The sequence below is a fragment of the Amphiura filiformis genome, chromosome 14 (assembly GCF_039555335.1).
Source record: "Amphiura filiformis chromosome 14, Afil_fr2py, whole genome shotgun sequence".
NCBI classification, from domain to species: Eukaryota; Metazoa; Echinodermata; class Ophiuroidea; order Amphilepidida; family Amphiuridae; genus Amphiura; species Amphiura filiformis.
The window spans coordinates 53998550-54014970 of record NC_092641.1 but is presented as its reverse complement, the minus strand read 5'-3'; the positions used below and the strand labels follow the sequence as shown (position 1 = coordinate 54014970).

Sequence of the window (16421 nt, the reverse complement as noted above, 5' to 3'; positions counted from 1 at the left end):
TAATGTTGTATTATCATTGATACATAAATACAGATGGTTTTAATGGAAATCTGTGTTGGGAACATATGGGATTTGTCAAAGATTTATTGCAGTTATAAACTCCTTATTCGATTTGTATTTTGCATACACTGAAGAAAATACAAAAATGTGCACAAGGGGCACGTTCGCCCTTTTGAGGATGGGGCATGTTCGCCCTATATCTTCCCCGGGCGGACTTACCCCAAACTGGAGGGCGGACCTGCCCCATCAGCGTATTATGCAAAATATTGATAATTATACCATTAAACAAGGTAAAACTACTGAAAAGCATGTTTTTTAAAGTTATGTGGTATCAGTATTACTCATACCACCGTTTATGCCCTAATCCATAATCTCCCCGAAGTTGTAAACATGATACGTTTAAGCTCACTTTGGACCCCTACATTTTACCATGACCCGACCCCTGCAACAAATTTAGTGACTCCGCAGCTGAGAATGAATGCCCTGTATACTCTTGTTAAATGTTTGCATTGAATATGTTATTGTTATGCAATGTTTAAATCTTTTTTTGTGATTAGGGTGAACTTACCCCACCATATGGGCGAACCTGCCCCAATATGGGGCAAGTTCGCCACTTTGCAAAACTTTTTGTTTGCTCTATCCTGTTGCTATTGTAAGGCCTATAGTTCTGGGATTGTGGCCGTATATAGCTAAGACATAGGGCTTTCACATGGGCTAATCAGGTCATCCCTAATCTTAAACTTGACATCGCTAGGCTGGTCAGAAAAAAATAGGGCGAACACTCCCCGCTCTCCCCTACTAATCAAATCTGGAGTAGGGGCCAAAATTATTTCTTTCCATGATGGCCGCCAAATTCAAAATGGCCGCCACTGAGTACATTTTTTTGTATCTTCTTGTTAGGCCTATTCGATTGTGCTAATTTCTCATTTTACCGTAAAATGCACGCTTTGATGATTTGACCTATACTTCTAACCTTCAAATCCAAAATGGCCGCCAATTATCACCTCACAGAAGTCAAATTTTCAAATTTATCATATTCAATTAAATTCAAGAAACATTTATTTCACAGCCTTCATAATAGGCGCTCTATTTAAAACTATGCTCATGCTGAATGGAGTGATGAACAGTAAAACTACAAGGATTTGACCAGTAGCGTAGGCAAAAATTGCCTATTTGGGCCCCGCCCCCTAGTGCAAGGAAAAAAGAGCAAAAAGGAGGGAGAAAGAGGAAAAAAGAGAGGAGAGAGAGGGGAGAGAGGGAGAGGAGGGCAGAGAGATGGGGAATCCATACGATATGCAATACCATACGATTATTTTCAATAAGCCTGGCAAAATTGGTTTTTTGGGCCCCCCCCCCAAGTGGGAAATTTGGTGGATTTGGGCCCCCGCCCCATACAGTCTTGCCCTCCTGGAAAAAATCCCAGCTACGCCGCGCTGGATTTGACCTATTTTTGACCTTAAAATCCAAGATGGCTGTCGATTTTCGGAAACTTGAGTACATTTTTCAGAGTCGTCGTACGTAGTGTCAAGTCAGTTACCCAGCAAAACGTTTTATGTCGGGTTATAATCTTATATCACTGGGGTTATCTAATGAAGATAGCATTTTCAGGGCCGTTCCCAGGGATTTTGCCGCCCTAGGCAAAGCCTCTCCCTGCCGCCACACCAAAACATACCAAAAAGGTGTTAAGGGGGGGTTACCCTTTGAAAACGTATCAGTTCCGCCCTGTTTTCTCTTTCTCGTTTCGCCCCCTTTTTATTTTTCCTCCGATACTGCAGTTACTGTCCGTTTTCCTATACACAATACACAGTGCTCTCACCATTGACGCGTGACCTCTACAAATGATGTATGTTGGAAGAACGGACACTTGCCTAGTTAACATCACTGTGTGAAAAATAACCAGCCAATATTTTATTTATTCTCCAAACTTCTAGCAAATATATTTCTCTAACATGACCTAAAATTACAGCTAGGTTAGATGTTCAGAAATGGTCGCACTTTTGTAAAATATGAGTGAGGGCAAGGCATAGCTAGCCAACTCCCCGTGTTAATTGAATGGAGATTTGACCGAAAATATTGGTATCGGACCGCTCACTTCTGAAGGATGCCACAAAAAAAACGGTACAAGCTACATTTAAATTATTCTATGAAATTCTAGAAAATATAGTTTTGTAACATGTCCTAAATTTTTAGCTAATTTAGGTGTTTGGAGAGGGTCGCACTTTTGTGTTTTAGGAAGGATATGTAAACGACAAATAACACCAAAAATATGAAGAAATTATTTCCAAACTGTGTTAAGTCAACAATCATTATGTTGCTCATTTTCAAGAATGCTGGTTAACAAAAAGCAGGTCATTGTCTCATTTCGTGAACAAAGGTGCACATACCCATTGTTTCCTTCCGTTTCCTTTATAATCGGTTACCCAACTGAAGCTATAATACCAGCTTTATTGCGATATCGCACATGCAAAAACAGACACATGTGCACAACCAGAGAAGATCCGATTTAATCAGTTGAGCTGTTTCAATGAGTGTTATCTTGGTTTAATAGCTTTTAATGGGGTTTAAGTCCTGCAAAGGTCGAGATGAATTCTACTATAGACATGACTGCATCATGCTGTTTTTTCTTTTTATCCGCCCTTATTTTTTCTTCCCTTTTCTTTTCCCATTCCCGTTTTTTTTTTTTTTTCTTTTTCTTTTTTCGCCTTTTTTGCGCCCCTCTGCGTTTGCCGCCCTAGGCGACCGCCTTACCTGGCCTAATGGTCGGAACGGCCCTGAGCATTTTAGGCTGAGCGCGCGCCCAGCTAAAGCAATTAGAAAAGTCTATTGGTACAGCCTAATCCTGATTCCAGAAAAACACAGCACTTTTTTTGAAATTAAAAAAAATGTTATCTTGTTTTGCCAAATGAAACATATCAACAAAATCCTTTAAATAGTTATAGTTCTAACTGACAATGAAAGTCAAATTTTAATATTTGGTCAATTTGAGGGGAAAAACATGCAACTTTGCATGGTCCATAAAAACGCTTGAAATATCACAAACAAATAGGCCTATGTTAATAAATAATATAAATATAAGCTAAAACCGTTGGGGTTCGATAATGAACCCCACAAAACTAACCGAGTATATGGAAAATGCCATACGGCCGGGCGGTTTCACAAGTTGCCGGCTCAATCAGGCCACTTGCCGCCTGACCAGGACCTTTATCCAGGTAGAGCTCCCTCATAAGAAATCCGTTTAATATAAATAATATTCCAAATAAAAGGCTTGATAATTTTGAGGGCGCTAGATTACCTGACCGTGGTAACTAGCAGACAACTAGGGAAATTCTGGCAAAATTGCTCAAGCAAACTTATAATTAGGCTATCATGTGTTTGTTTGTTTGCATGTTTATTTGTTTGTTTCATTGGCTTAGGAAGATTTTCAACATTGGGCGGGGGGGCTAAAAACGAAACATTTTTGTTGGGCTAACCTGGGGTGCCTGGGGGGGTCCCTCTGAGTCATATCAATATTTGTAAGCGCTCTTTTTTTAGCAAAGTCATAGTTCATCACCGTATGACAAAATAGGCGAAAATAGTAACTTTTTGCAAAAGATTGGCAATTTAAAGAGAATTGGTCATTGCTCATTAAGATGAGGCTAGTATATGGACAATATAAGTGTGCTCTTTCATTTAATGGCATAAAATTTGAAAAATATTATAAGGAACGCTTGAGGTTTTGACTTTTAAAACCCACATTTTGGTCAAAAATTGTGCACGGGTCGTTTTCAACAATTTTACCACATTCGCCTTGCTATAAACATTGAATTGCGTTATCTGTTGACACTAATGAAAAGAAGTGTTTTTAGGGGAAAGTGTTAACTTTCGTTTGATATAAAAACAATTCTGATTGGAAGAAGGGAACACTTGAGGTTTTGATCAAAACCAATCACATAATCCTATTTTCCATTTGATCTCACACAGGTCTTATGTTGCTATGCACTCAACTGTGTAGGCCTAAAACAGATTGCGTAGAGGCTATAGACCAGGGCCGTCGCTAGACCAAGGGTGTCGAGAAATAAATTATGCTGGTTAGCTTTTGGCAACATGATATGCCACCCCTGGCTCATCGGATTGAAGGCATCCCTCCCCCACATTCAAAGCCAGTGTTCCCCAAATTCCTTTACCAATCATTTATGATAGTCCTATTATATTATATAGAAAGGATGGAATTATAACTCTTATTTTTAAGATTCGTGTTATTTCCAGGGGAAGACTCGCAGATCTACTCACAGAATGGCTTTACCGAGATAAATGCGCACGAAGCGCGCGGCATTTTGGCATAAAATACAAAATGGGATAAAATTTGGTTCATTTGGGTCTAACGGCCAAAAGGAAAATGTGAGTCGTAAATTTTTGTCAGAACATTTTCTTTCGACTGAGCAGGGGAGGGGACTGGTTTGCCACCCTACCAGCTCCTACCCATTTCAGTGCCGGATTTACCTTTTTGGGGCCCTGGGCCAGGCCAAAATTCGGACTGAAGCCCCAATGTCACTGAGAAGGCAATGTAGTAGCCAAGTTTTGATTTGCAATCATTATTTTGGTCCAAAACATGGTGTTTTGGGGCCAAAAAGTAAAATGCACAAGGCAGTTTTTGGGGCCCAAATTTTGAGGGCCCTGTGCAATGCACAGTGTGCATACCCGGGACCATCTTAACTAATGGTAAATCCGGCCCTGGCCCCATGGCTAATCTCCATTGGTGCTGATGAATATTTTGCCAATCTTGCAAAAATCATTATTTCTTTATCCACATCAGCTCAACGCGCCTGGCCAACATCATTGTACGCCCACTTATATACCGGCCCAAATTACGAACTTATTGTAGTTTTTCAATAAGTTATTGCTAATCTCAAGTGAACTTACTAACTGTCACTGTTATTCTTTTTTGATGTTTTTATTCAGTTTTTAACCATAAGTGTTTGTGTGTTTTGTTTTCGTGAAGGCTAATGAAATGAAATGATTAGCGTCCCGTCACCCGTCCGCATCGCCTTTTCAATTTGACCAAAACTTTCATTATTTTCATAAAAAAAGTCAATTATCTGAAAATTGATATGGAATGTCTGACATCCCCTGCTGCTGATCATAATCAGCATTTTTTTAGTTGTAGGGGTAGAGGATGTAGTAAATAATGAAAATTTAAGGATTATCTCTAATCATGTTTCTATGATTACAAAAATTGCAAATTTCTTTTCATTTTTAAAAACAAATTCAAATCTTTTCTCAACGTGTTGCAAAATGTCTGTACTGCTGATTTAAGCATTTATACAGATACATTTTTGAGATGGTCTTTCATCAACAAGGTATAGCCATATAAATGAAAGTTTGACAGTAATGAAATTTTCCAAAATAATGAATAATGAAATCATGACCTCATATTTCACTGAAAAAATGCGACGGGAAACTAATAATCTCCCCTCTTGTATCCCGGCACCATTCTGATTATTGATATCAAGAACCACATTATTGTAAAAATATTTATCTTCATGAATTTGCCCGCTCATCCGGAGGATCGTAAAAATCATAAAAATTCAGATTTTTGCACCATTGTTAGTATAGAAGATGTGCTAAGCCTGATGATAACCGTGTATTAAAGACAAAATGTTTACACGAATCTGTAATTTCTATGTAGTCTAGAGATATTAACTGGGCCTAGGCCTGCATGTAACAGTATAATGTTTTGAATTAGGCTTTACTTTGTCAATAGACGGTTGTTTTTTGCCAAATTTTTCTTATAAAAAATACCTAATGACAATTTTAATTAATTATCCTTCACTCTAATAAAACAACAAGACAAATTTATACACAATTTTAATGTTTTACACCTTCGCTGTGATAAGCCCACAAAATAACCCCAAAAGCAGAACTTTCGACATTATTATTATGTTTTGATGAATCCAAAACATAATAATGATAAAATTGGATGCTTTACGCCCAATATTTATTGGTCTCGCTATGAGCTTTAAAATATTGGACGAGACGTAAAATATTTTAAAACTCATAGCTCGACCAATAAAATGGGCCCAATCGATCCAATTTTATATCAAAGAGGTGCGGTCCTGCGGTGCCTTTGTTTATATTTCTAGCGATTTCAGTCACGTATTTTTGCGGTCACGAAAAACAAACCGGCAACCATTGATATTGTGATCGTCAAAATCGTGAGGTGAGAAAACGGCCATCCGAGGCACCATGATAACGAGGTGAAAATTACCTATTTTGACCTAATTACACCGTCTTTGTTCAAATGTAGCTGTGGAATAATAATCGGTAAGTTTTCTGCACATGGAAATAATATTATTTTTGCTTATGAAAGTATCGTTTGGATAAAATAAAGCTGTGTTTGGATGGGTCATGGGTGTATGACTGTACATTGGAAGTTTAGTGTACGGTGTGTACAACTGAATGTACAGTGCCTTTCTTTGACTTTTTATTGTGTACTGCAGATATGCATGTATGATCAGTGTACTATAAGAACCAGCGTGAGTCACGCATAGGTATGTGTAAGATATAACGTTATTTATTGCTTTCATTTGGACAAGTTTGTTGAAAGATTATGTATCAAGGCAAATTGGCTCACATTCTTTTTAAAATAAATTTTTTTGCAAGGACAGGTGGATTTCAATACTTGCTGTGTGTGAGGAATTCTGTCGGTCGGACATCCGGGTTATCTCTAGTCTCGGGCCCAAACTGCATGTGGCTCACGGTTTGTTGTGAACAACAGAAACCGGCTGTGAAGGAGGCTACATAGCGATATTGCTGGAGTGACCTTCAATTTCGGAAAAAACGACACTCGACCATGGAATTTAATTTTAAGTTTGTCAGTATATAAACGGTAAATCAAGTAAGTTTCTTCCACTCTGAAGACTTAGAAACGGTTGTTTGATTCCACTGACTATTTGCGATCGAAATTTACATAACACCAATGACAGAAATCATTAACAAAAATCGAATCACGGACTTGTTTTCACTCGAACATCATCAACCGGAAGTGACGTGACACGGACCGACAGAATAGATCCATTTCAGCACAGCACATGCACAGCACAAATAGATTGATATCCAGCCTTTTGCCATTTTTTTCCCCCCATTATTTCTTTTTTTTGTGAAAGTACCCTAAACACTATTGTTGACGAAATGTGGCATATAAAGCCGCCTGTCAACGACAACGTACAAGAAGAAGAAGAAGAAGAATATGGGGTTCATTCATTTTCTTAGTACTGGGTACTACATATTTTTATTTTAGTACATGATATGCCAGAGTGGCCCGCTTGCGGCCCGAGGGCATAAACAATGTTTACTTTAGTCATGAAAATATATGAATGAACCCTGTTCAGTGTTCATACATCCCACAACATTTGGTGATACATCAAAATAATAACAAAAAATCACAAGTAACATGGTAACTTGATTTTCCTATATTTTCTGTACCCGCAATCAACACATGTGGGTCTATACGTGGGAAATACAACCAATACAATATACAACCGAACAGGCTTTTCCATACAGTGAACAATAAACAAGAAATGGAATCCAATGTTAACATATATCTGCACAAGCGACTGATAGCCTATCTTTAGTATTGATGCTTTCAGGCTTTAAATGATAGCGAGAAATGGAAATCGCCCCAAAGGAAAGATTTTAATCGTGAAATTGATCGCCACATCTTATGGATTCACAATATCCTCCGGCGGAACTGTCAAACTGTCAATTACAACGTCTACTAGTGGACTGGTTTTTAAATCCACTCTCATCAAACTAATCAAAACTGTAAACTACAATTTTATCGAAAAAGCAAAAGAAATACTAAATATTGCTTAGTTTCAATGATGCTTACCGATCGAGTCGCCTTGATGGTGTATTTCCGATCATTTTGCAACGTGGTTGAAAAATATTTCCAAGACCCGAGTATCGCCATTAAGCATGGCCCGGTAACCTGGATAAAATTTAACACAATCGATCGTCCAATCCTAGTTCACCTGAGTGATCACATGGTTTGCCGAATGAAGCCGAATGAACGGTATCGGTGCCGGAACAAGGATTGTTACTTGTAAACAAATCGTTTCGCCGGCACGTTTCAAGAAATTAAATTTACGATCTTTTGATAATTAGTTAGGGATCGTTTTATTTTAACCTCTGGCATGAGAGATTGAGACTGTGGGTTAAAGATTAGCCACTCTGTGTTCTCATTTTGCAACTAAAATAGGCTTCTCATAAAGCTTAAATTTGCGGGCCATTATGCTGGCCTTGCATGGATTTGAAACATGGCGGATATACCAAGCACCCTCACTACGTTCGGGTCTGTGAGGGTGCTTGACCAGGCATAATGTGGGTCACCGCACCTGGCATAATTGGTCTTGAGTCAGAAACGCAGTAATCATGTACGGTACCATGATATTTCCTTGACCTTGAATAGTCGCGTCGCCCCCGAGGGCATTGCATTTTCCAAAAGGGGGGCGTTTATCATTTTTAGAATGATGGATTCCCCTTAAAATCATTAGGTAAACTCAAAATTCACCCTAAATGACGAATGACAAAGTATGAATGAATGTCAATGTCGAATTTGTTGATGATCATACATGTACGTGCTCTCATGAATATTGTTTCTGTCTGAGACTGAATCTATTTCCATGTGAGTCTCTATGGATGGAATCCTGTGCACTGACTGAGCAAACCAAGTGACACATTCAAATTTCAAGCATTCAATACGCTGTAGAAGTCACCTAGTCAATCTGATTAACTACCATAGCAATGGATGAATACAATTCTGACTATATCGCCCCGCACTACAACGTTCACGCGGTACCGATGCATTGAACCAAGCCAAGGCATAGATGATAAATGCTTATCACTCCAACACTCGCACCTGTCAGATTAGTATTGAAAAGAGCGGTACATGTAATTGTATTCAATCTATGTTTGCTGACATACACACAGGTGATGAGTGTAACCTGCCTGTACTAGTGCAGCACGGTGCATTCAAAAATTGTATTCATCCATTGCTATGGTAGTTAATCCGGATATGACGTCACTTCTACGGCGTATAGCCTGTGCAGACTGTAGACAGAGCCACATACATGTACACTGTCATGACAATACCCTCTGTGTTGACATTCATGCTACATGTAGGATGTCTAGACTTATGTTGTGGTAATAGCTACATGTACATGTGTAATAGATTTTATTTCAATGAACAGAGCTGTCAACAACTATAGTACGCAATCCGACCGTGTTCATGACCTTGGAAACAATGAAAATACTAATCAGTTGGTTTGTCCACAGCATGTCTTCATTTAAAATTAATATTAAATAACCCCAACCCAGCCAAGCAGAGATGTTGAATGTATTATTGTATGTTACAAGAAATGATGTGCACTGCTGTCCTGGTCTAATGAATACCGTATTTCGTCAAATAAACGACAATTCCCGTTAAAATTATTAGGTAAGCTTAAAAGTCACGCTAAAATGACGAACTATGAACTTTTGACACTGACTTTTGGTTCACTTCCGGGTTGCCGATGCAGATTTTCGCCATTTATTGCTGCTATTATCAACCATGTGAGCAACTTGGTAAGCTTACTATACAAGATAGCATGGAAATAGCGGAATTTTTGAAACATCTTGGTTGAAAAAAAAGTGGTGGGGGGGCGTTTATTTGAGGGGGGGCGACTATTTGACTAAATACGGTAGGCCTACCGGTATGTAAAAAACAAAAACTTTTTGAGGGGACCCAATAAACCACATCATTTAGAGTCTGAAACTTACATTTGTACCAGAGCAATTTTATTCTGTCAAACGTGTGCCTGTGACAGGACTTGCCCCCAAAAGTGCTACACACATTTGCCTAAACTCCATCATGCTCATCTGTAGTACCGTACAGCACATTAGTATGTACCTGTGGATTTATATAAGTTATGTATGTACCCACATTACCCAGCAGACACAGATTTGATCGCTGAAAACCAGGGTCCAAATTTTGTCGCACAGTGCGTGATTCAAAGTTTGCAAGAATCAACTTTGATTCATGCAAATCTGTTTATGACAAACGATTCTCGGATTCTCGTTGGAATTCTAAACTTGGACACACTCACAGCACCGATCTTCCTTGTCAGTGTGATTCAGCCCAATTACATGTACGTGTAAAAAACGTGTTTTCAGGCACAGCGTGGCACTACACCGTGCGCACTGAGTCAGTCACTTCCCTTTAGCTCTGAACTGCTCACTTTATTGGCCATTTTGTCTGGTAATCATCAGCTTCCCCTCTGTTACTTCATTTCCTCTCTATGATATGCAGACTTCTGTAAGCTTACAAATCATGTTCACATGTTTAATCATAGTTTTGTGTACACGTGTAGGCTATAACTATAATAGTGTAAAAGTGATGTGTAGCAGCCATGTGAGTTGGAATTAGGCTGTGGTGGACACAACGCCTACATGCAATGAACATGCACGTATGATATTCGCATGACTAAGTTCCATGCTTCTTGCACAAGTTACAAGTGAGGATCTGTGTAATAACCATACTTGTTAACAGTAGCAGGCAAGGCATTTAGCCAGAGGGATGTCTTTACATGTAGGGTGTCAATGGTCAAAAATACCTTATTCTACAAAATCAGGGTGTCCACTTCCTATTCACTCCATTATAAAAATCAGAATTTTGGTTGATCCTTCATGTAATTATTTCGTGTAAGCTAATCCTAACCCTAATCCTAGCCCTAATCCTAACCCTAATCCCAACCCTAAACTGACCCTAAACTTAACCCTAACCCTAATTTCGTGTAAAATTACATGAAGGAATAACCAGAATTTTAGGGTGTCCAAATTGAAAACAGGGTGTCCAAATGACACCTGGACACCCCTCTGGCTAATGCCTTGTTAAGCAAGGTTAGTTTACAGAATTTTGTGTGAAAAGTTTGAAGTTGAACTCCTAATGCAAGTAAGCAGATGACAAAATATTATAAAGAGAGTCCCGTCTTAATTTTGTGTTGAGATCATAAGTTAAAAACAATTACGAAGTCTGCCAACACAGATGAACTTTCATGCCAGGTGACAAAAGTTGATCTGATGATCAACCAAATTAATCAACCTGTTCCGAGTTTCCTGATTTTAATAGTGAACATTTTTTTGGTATCTCTGATAAAACAGATGAATGAGACGATGTGATGAACTCTGCTATGTATTGTACAATATGTACATCATGTACGGTATTACTATTAGATCTAGACAAAAAGATCTTGTAAATTAATTGTTCTGTTCAGTTGTGAACTGAAAAGTATTTTGGAACCTGGGCATAATTCTATATTTTTTTATCTACCCGCTTTCTGTACAGCCTGATGGTTCTGCGCCGTGAATTCTCAACTGATTCAGTACAGTACGGTATACATTTTTGCAGGAAAGGTTGCGGGCGAGCCTACCTTGTTTTTTTTGTTTTTTTTAAAATTTTTAAACAACGGTGGCGAATCGCTTCAGCCCAGTTCCCACATATCCTTTGAGCTTGTGTACTAGGATGTATTGTACATGCATGTAGACAATAAAATTGCCAGACAGTAGCCAGCACAAAATCAATTGTTTTAACTTTATTTCCTTGGGAAAGTCACTCACTAGGATCCACAACATGCTCATCTATCAGGGGAACAGTTCTTAAACCCCAATACATTTGTACATTCATTGAATGACCTTTGAAGATTTGGGTACAAAAACTCATACTCTGCAACTTGAGGTCCAATTTTGCACTATGATTATGTAATAGAGGTTATTGGACTATGACATTGGGATGAGGCTCTTGTAGTCCATAGTGACTTCTATTATCTCCTATCTAAGGATATGAACTTAAAACACTTGAGCCTTGAGGTAACCACTGGTCATTTAGACTCTCTGATTGTCAATTGAAGATCCGAGTACCGGTAGTCAACAAGTCTCATTGTTACTTATTTCTTTGCAGATCTCCTTTGGAAATATGCCCAATCTGTGATACCAGTGGATTCATTACTTGGAGTTGAATATTATAAACCACCTATCCTGCAAAATGGATCAGGATAGTTTACAGCGACACCATCAGCAGCCACACCCACATCTACAGCATCAACAGCAGCAGCAGCAACATCTGCAGCACCAGCCAATCTATGGCGATGGCATGGGATCACCTATGACACCGGGTATGTCCGGAGGTATGATGGCCGGTATGGGAGGGCCGCATGGCCGTATGATGGGCCATCCACCGGGAATGAGCCCCGGACCGACTCCCGGAATGACCCCCGGACCGACTCCCGGAATGACCCCGGATGGGAATCATACGTATCAAAGTCAAAGTGAGGCTTCGTACGGATACTCGCCTACCGAAACACCTACACATTCATATAGCACGGCCCAGTCCCAGTCTATGCCGGGACATCATTCATTGGGCAGAGACAGTACAGGGAGACCTATGCCCTCTAGGCGAGGAGGGAGAATGGTTGCGTGGAAGGTTCAGATGCTTGATGACTCTGTTATTAATGTTGAAATTCCGGTAAGTAGTCATGGTTAGATGTTTTCATACATGTAACATACATTTGTACACTGGTAAATTCCTAACATGCACTTGAGCTTTTGGCAATTTTATGTTGAAGTTCTTGTAATAAGTTTGAATCCATTTACTTCCAGCGTTTCTGAGATGTATTTAGTGTCATTACAAACTTCATAGTTTTACAGTGGAATCAATTATGATAAGCTGATGAAAACACTGAAAGTTTACCTTGGAAAATGAAGATCTATCTTCAGTTGTGTTCACATTTTGAGTTACACACAGGGTAAACTTATGCTAACATTGATTAAATTCTACGCATATTTTCCCTACTCCTACTGTGTATCCACACCAAGCCTACTCCTAGCACAACGCCAACCAGTTCCACCAAGCATTCACTACCTGGTCGGTGTAAACATCAGCTACCACTTCTGAAGTTTCTGTGACCTTTTTCAACCATTAAAGTTATGTAATTTTCTTATTAGTTCCAACCAAAACAAGGTCAAACTTACACTGGGTGCCAGGTGTAGCAGTCTTCACATTGCAACTTACACTAGGCGGAGATTACACCCAGCTCAGACGTAAATTGTCGGACGTACACCTCACGGAACTTTCGCCGACCATCGTTCACACTGCCACTACTCCTGGCAGCGCCTACCACTACTCCTTGCGCTGGCCAAGTTGCGCTGGCCAAGTTGCGCTGGGCGTATGTCCGACAATTAGAAGATCTTACTTCCACCTGTTGAACTAATTTGACACCACCACACTCGGATCTCAAACATGCTCAGATGTCAAGGCCCAGTTATTTAACCCTAACTTGCTTAGTACAGTCTTAAAATGACCTTTCAATATTTGGGTACAAAAGTTCATACTCCTCAACTTGAGGTCAACTTTGGAGCTTGTGTTGTGAAATGAGGGTTATTGAACCCTCCCATTAGAAGTGATGCCATTTTGGCTGATTGACACTTCAGTTGAGTGCACTCAGGAATCAAGTACTTCTGTTGTGATGGTACATTCATTTTGGATCCTTTCAAGTGTTCTTGTAGTGATTTTTATTCAGTAAACTGGTCAAGGCAGATTTCTCATTCATCTATGATGTTTCCAAATCAAAACACTTTTGTTTGTGGTGTATCAAATGTATTGTGCCAGCCAGTGGATGAATTCACAGTGAATGTAGGGTATCCAAAATTTTGAACACAACCATTTCCAAACAGGAGAGAGGGAAATCCCCAAAATCGCAAGAAATTCAGTTTGTAAAAATAAAAGCGTATCTAGCCTTGAGTTAAAAAGAAATTGTGAGGATCATTCTTCACTCTTGGACAATATTTTATTTATTTAGAGCAATGATCCATGATCATGAACCATCATGGTATTTTATCTTGAAGTGTTTACTGCTCTGAAACAAATCATGATGCCTAAGCCCTACTTCCAAGTTCCGTTGAACAGAAAGTTGGTCAGCAGCATACTCATTCTGTTGTAGTATAACTCACACATGTAAAAGCATTTAACCCTGTCATGCCAATGGTATTATCTGCATGTCAGGGTGGGACTCCATTCAAGTTCATTTACAGCTAATAATATAAGCTCCAGTTCTGTCATGAATTTTTGTGGTGTTAAAAATTTCATAGGACTACCAAACTTCACTTTTCAATTTCTCTAATTTTGTATTTTGTACGGCAAGTACTAATGAAGGCCTGAACATGCGTAATTAATATTGTTTTTGTTTAAAATTATACTAAGAGCCTGAAAGGCATAAAAACTAACTATGTTGTGTGGGAGTAAATTTTCATAAGGAATTTATTTTTATGCTTTTCGCAAACAATTTCAGAACCACAAATTAAACAGCCCACAAAAACATTTTTGACCTACCTAATACAAGAAATCAGTAAACTGTTCTCAAATCATGAAAAATTAAGGGGTACTACACCCATCGCATTTTTTTTTACGGGTTTTTTGCATTTTGTGAAGAAATGAGAAAAAAAAATTGGACATAGTGGTATGCAAAATGAAGGGGCAAATCTTCTCGTTCTATTGGTGGCATCGGTATCAATGTAGCTTACATGCTTTTGAAGGTAGAAGCCAAAAGGTGGTACATCACTGATGTTTTAAATTCACTTCATTTTGGAAAGCTTGCTATCAACGGATTTCGTTAAAATTTTGGATATGTGTTGCTAACGCATTAGAGAAATAATGTTGATATGTAAAATGGGAATAAGTGGTTCCTGATGGCTTCATGAACTTGGTGATTTTCAGTGCTCCACATCTATCAAAAACGAACTGGTTAAAATGCTTCTATTTTCAATGTTGAGCTATATTTTGTATTTTTAACTTGCTACATTATTTCACTGAAACTTAATTAAGCCATAGGTAACAGGTTACCACAACCATACTACAGCAATGTTGAAAAAAATTGCATTTCTCGTCACCTATACCCACCATATTTCGTAAGTGCGTTAAGCTTATATTTGCGATTTTGGTAACTATTTTACCTTTTGTTTTCTAACCCATTTCAACTAGGAACTCCAAAATTGATACAGTGATAGCATATTTTAAGCGGAGTCATATCATTTGTAACTTACCTATGATTGTCGCTATCCAAGAAAAAAAAATCAAATATTGTGTATATTTCCATAGAGTTCTGCACGATATACGGTAGGCGAATTTTGACACACGCACAATTTTGACAAGTGTTCACCCACAATCCATTGCGTTATACTGAGTTGCCGAGTTTTGGTATATATTTAGGTATTTTTAAGATCAAATTCGCGTATGGGGCAATCCCAACACGGAGCCATGGAGAAGGAAAAAACAAATTTTAGACAAGCCAAGACGGGCCGGGCCGGGGCACAGGAATTTGGGAAAATTTGGCAGATCGAAGGGGGGAATTTTTGGCGCACATTAAATGGGACACGACTGATTTTTAAATAACACGCACAAGGCTTTGGAATCACGTCACGGGTATGCCTACAGAATAGAAACGCAGTCAAAATCATGAAAAAAATTCCTGCACGTTATCCTGCACGCTCAGGCCTATAACGTAGGCCCTACGCTCGAATTTAGACATTCCCATCCCAAGTGTGAAAAATTAAAATTGTTTATAGGCCTAAATGTCTAAAAGTGAAGGATAAGTCATTTAAATTGTCATTTAATATTTTTGAAATGTATTTGGCATAGGATCCTAACAGCAGTAGGCCAATTGACAAAGTTGAAGCCCGATATAATGTAGGCCTAGGTGGCCTATCATAGGCTTATCCCGGCTAGTAATCAGATTCGTGTAAAATGTCTGATGATTTTTTCCCGGGATGAGATTTTGTCTTTAATTTTGGCTAAACCACTAATAGGCCTAGGCCTACTATAACAACAAACAGGGACAACAAAGGCGATTATGAAGGCCGGGGAAGGGGTAAGATTATAAGAAATTCAGTTGGTAGGCCTACACCATTTGGAAATCCCCCAGTGAGCCCCTTATCATGCTTATTTCATCATCTAATATTTTAATTATATGACTGCCCCGGGCTATAAGTATAACCTTTAACTTTCATTTTTCCGTGTTACCTTTAAAATGTAGGCTCACGCCTATTATTTTATGGAATTGTAGGCCTATACTCGTGCTTTTCACCGCTGATTAAGTTTATATTATCGCAACTCGCCATCTGGGGTGGTGAATTTCTTTCCCCATGCCAACAAATCTTTGTCCTCCCCACTTTGACATGCCAACCCCCCTCTATCGACATAGGCCTACCAAAACATTGTCCCCCTAGGCCTATATGGCAACCGGTATACTTTTAGGCAGGCCGAGAAGGGCAAGCAAGTTTTGGCACGTAGGGCTATATTATTGCAAAAGCCAAGTATTAATATACTCCTTTAAAATGCCTCTTCTGGCACAAAAGAA

At 39.0% G+C, this 16421-nt stretch overlaps 1 protein-coding gene across 1 annotated transcript in view; it reads left to right on the top strand.

The window, feature by feature from the left end:
- Nucleotides 1-6172: 6172 nt before the first annotated feature.
- The window catches only part of LOC140170310 (FERM, ARHGEF and pleckstrin domain-containing protein 1-like), a 186321-nt gene continuing 176072 nt past the window's right edge, over nucleotides 6173-16421 (top strand). Inside the window, 2 exon segments of the mRNA XM_072193678.1 lie at nucleotides 6173-6300; nucleotides 11972-12535. Of these exon segments, the coding sequence (XP_072049779.1) occupies nucleotides 12056-12535 (480 nt within the window). The 5' untranslated portion in view covers nucleotides 6173-6300; nucleotides 11972-12055.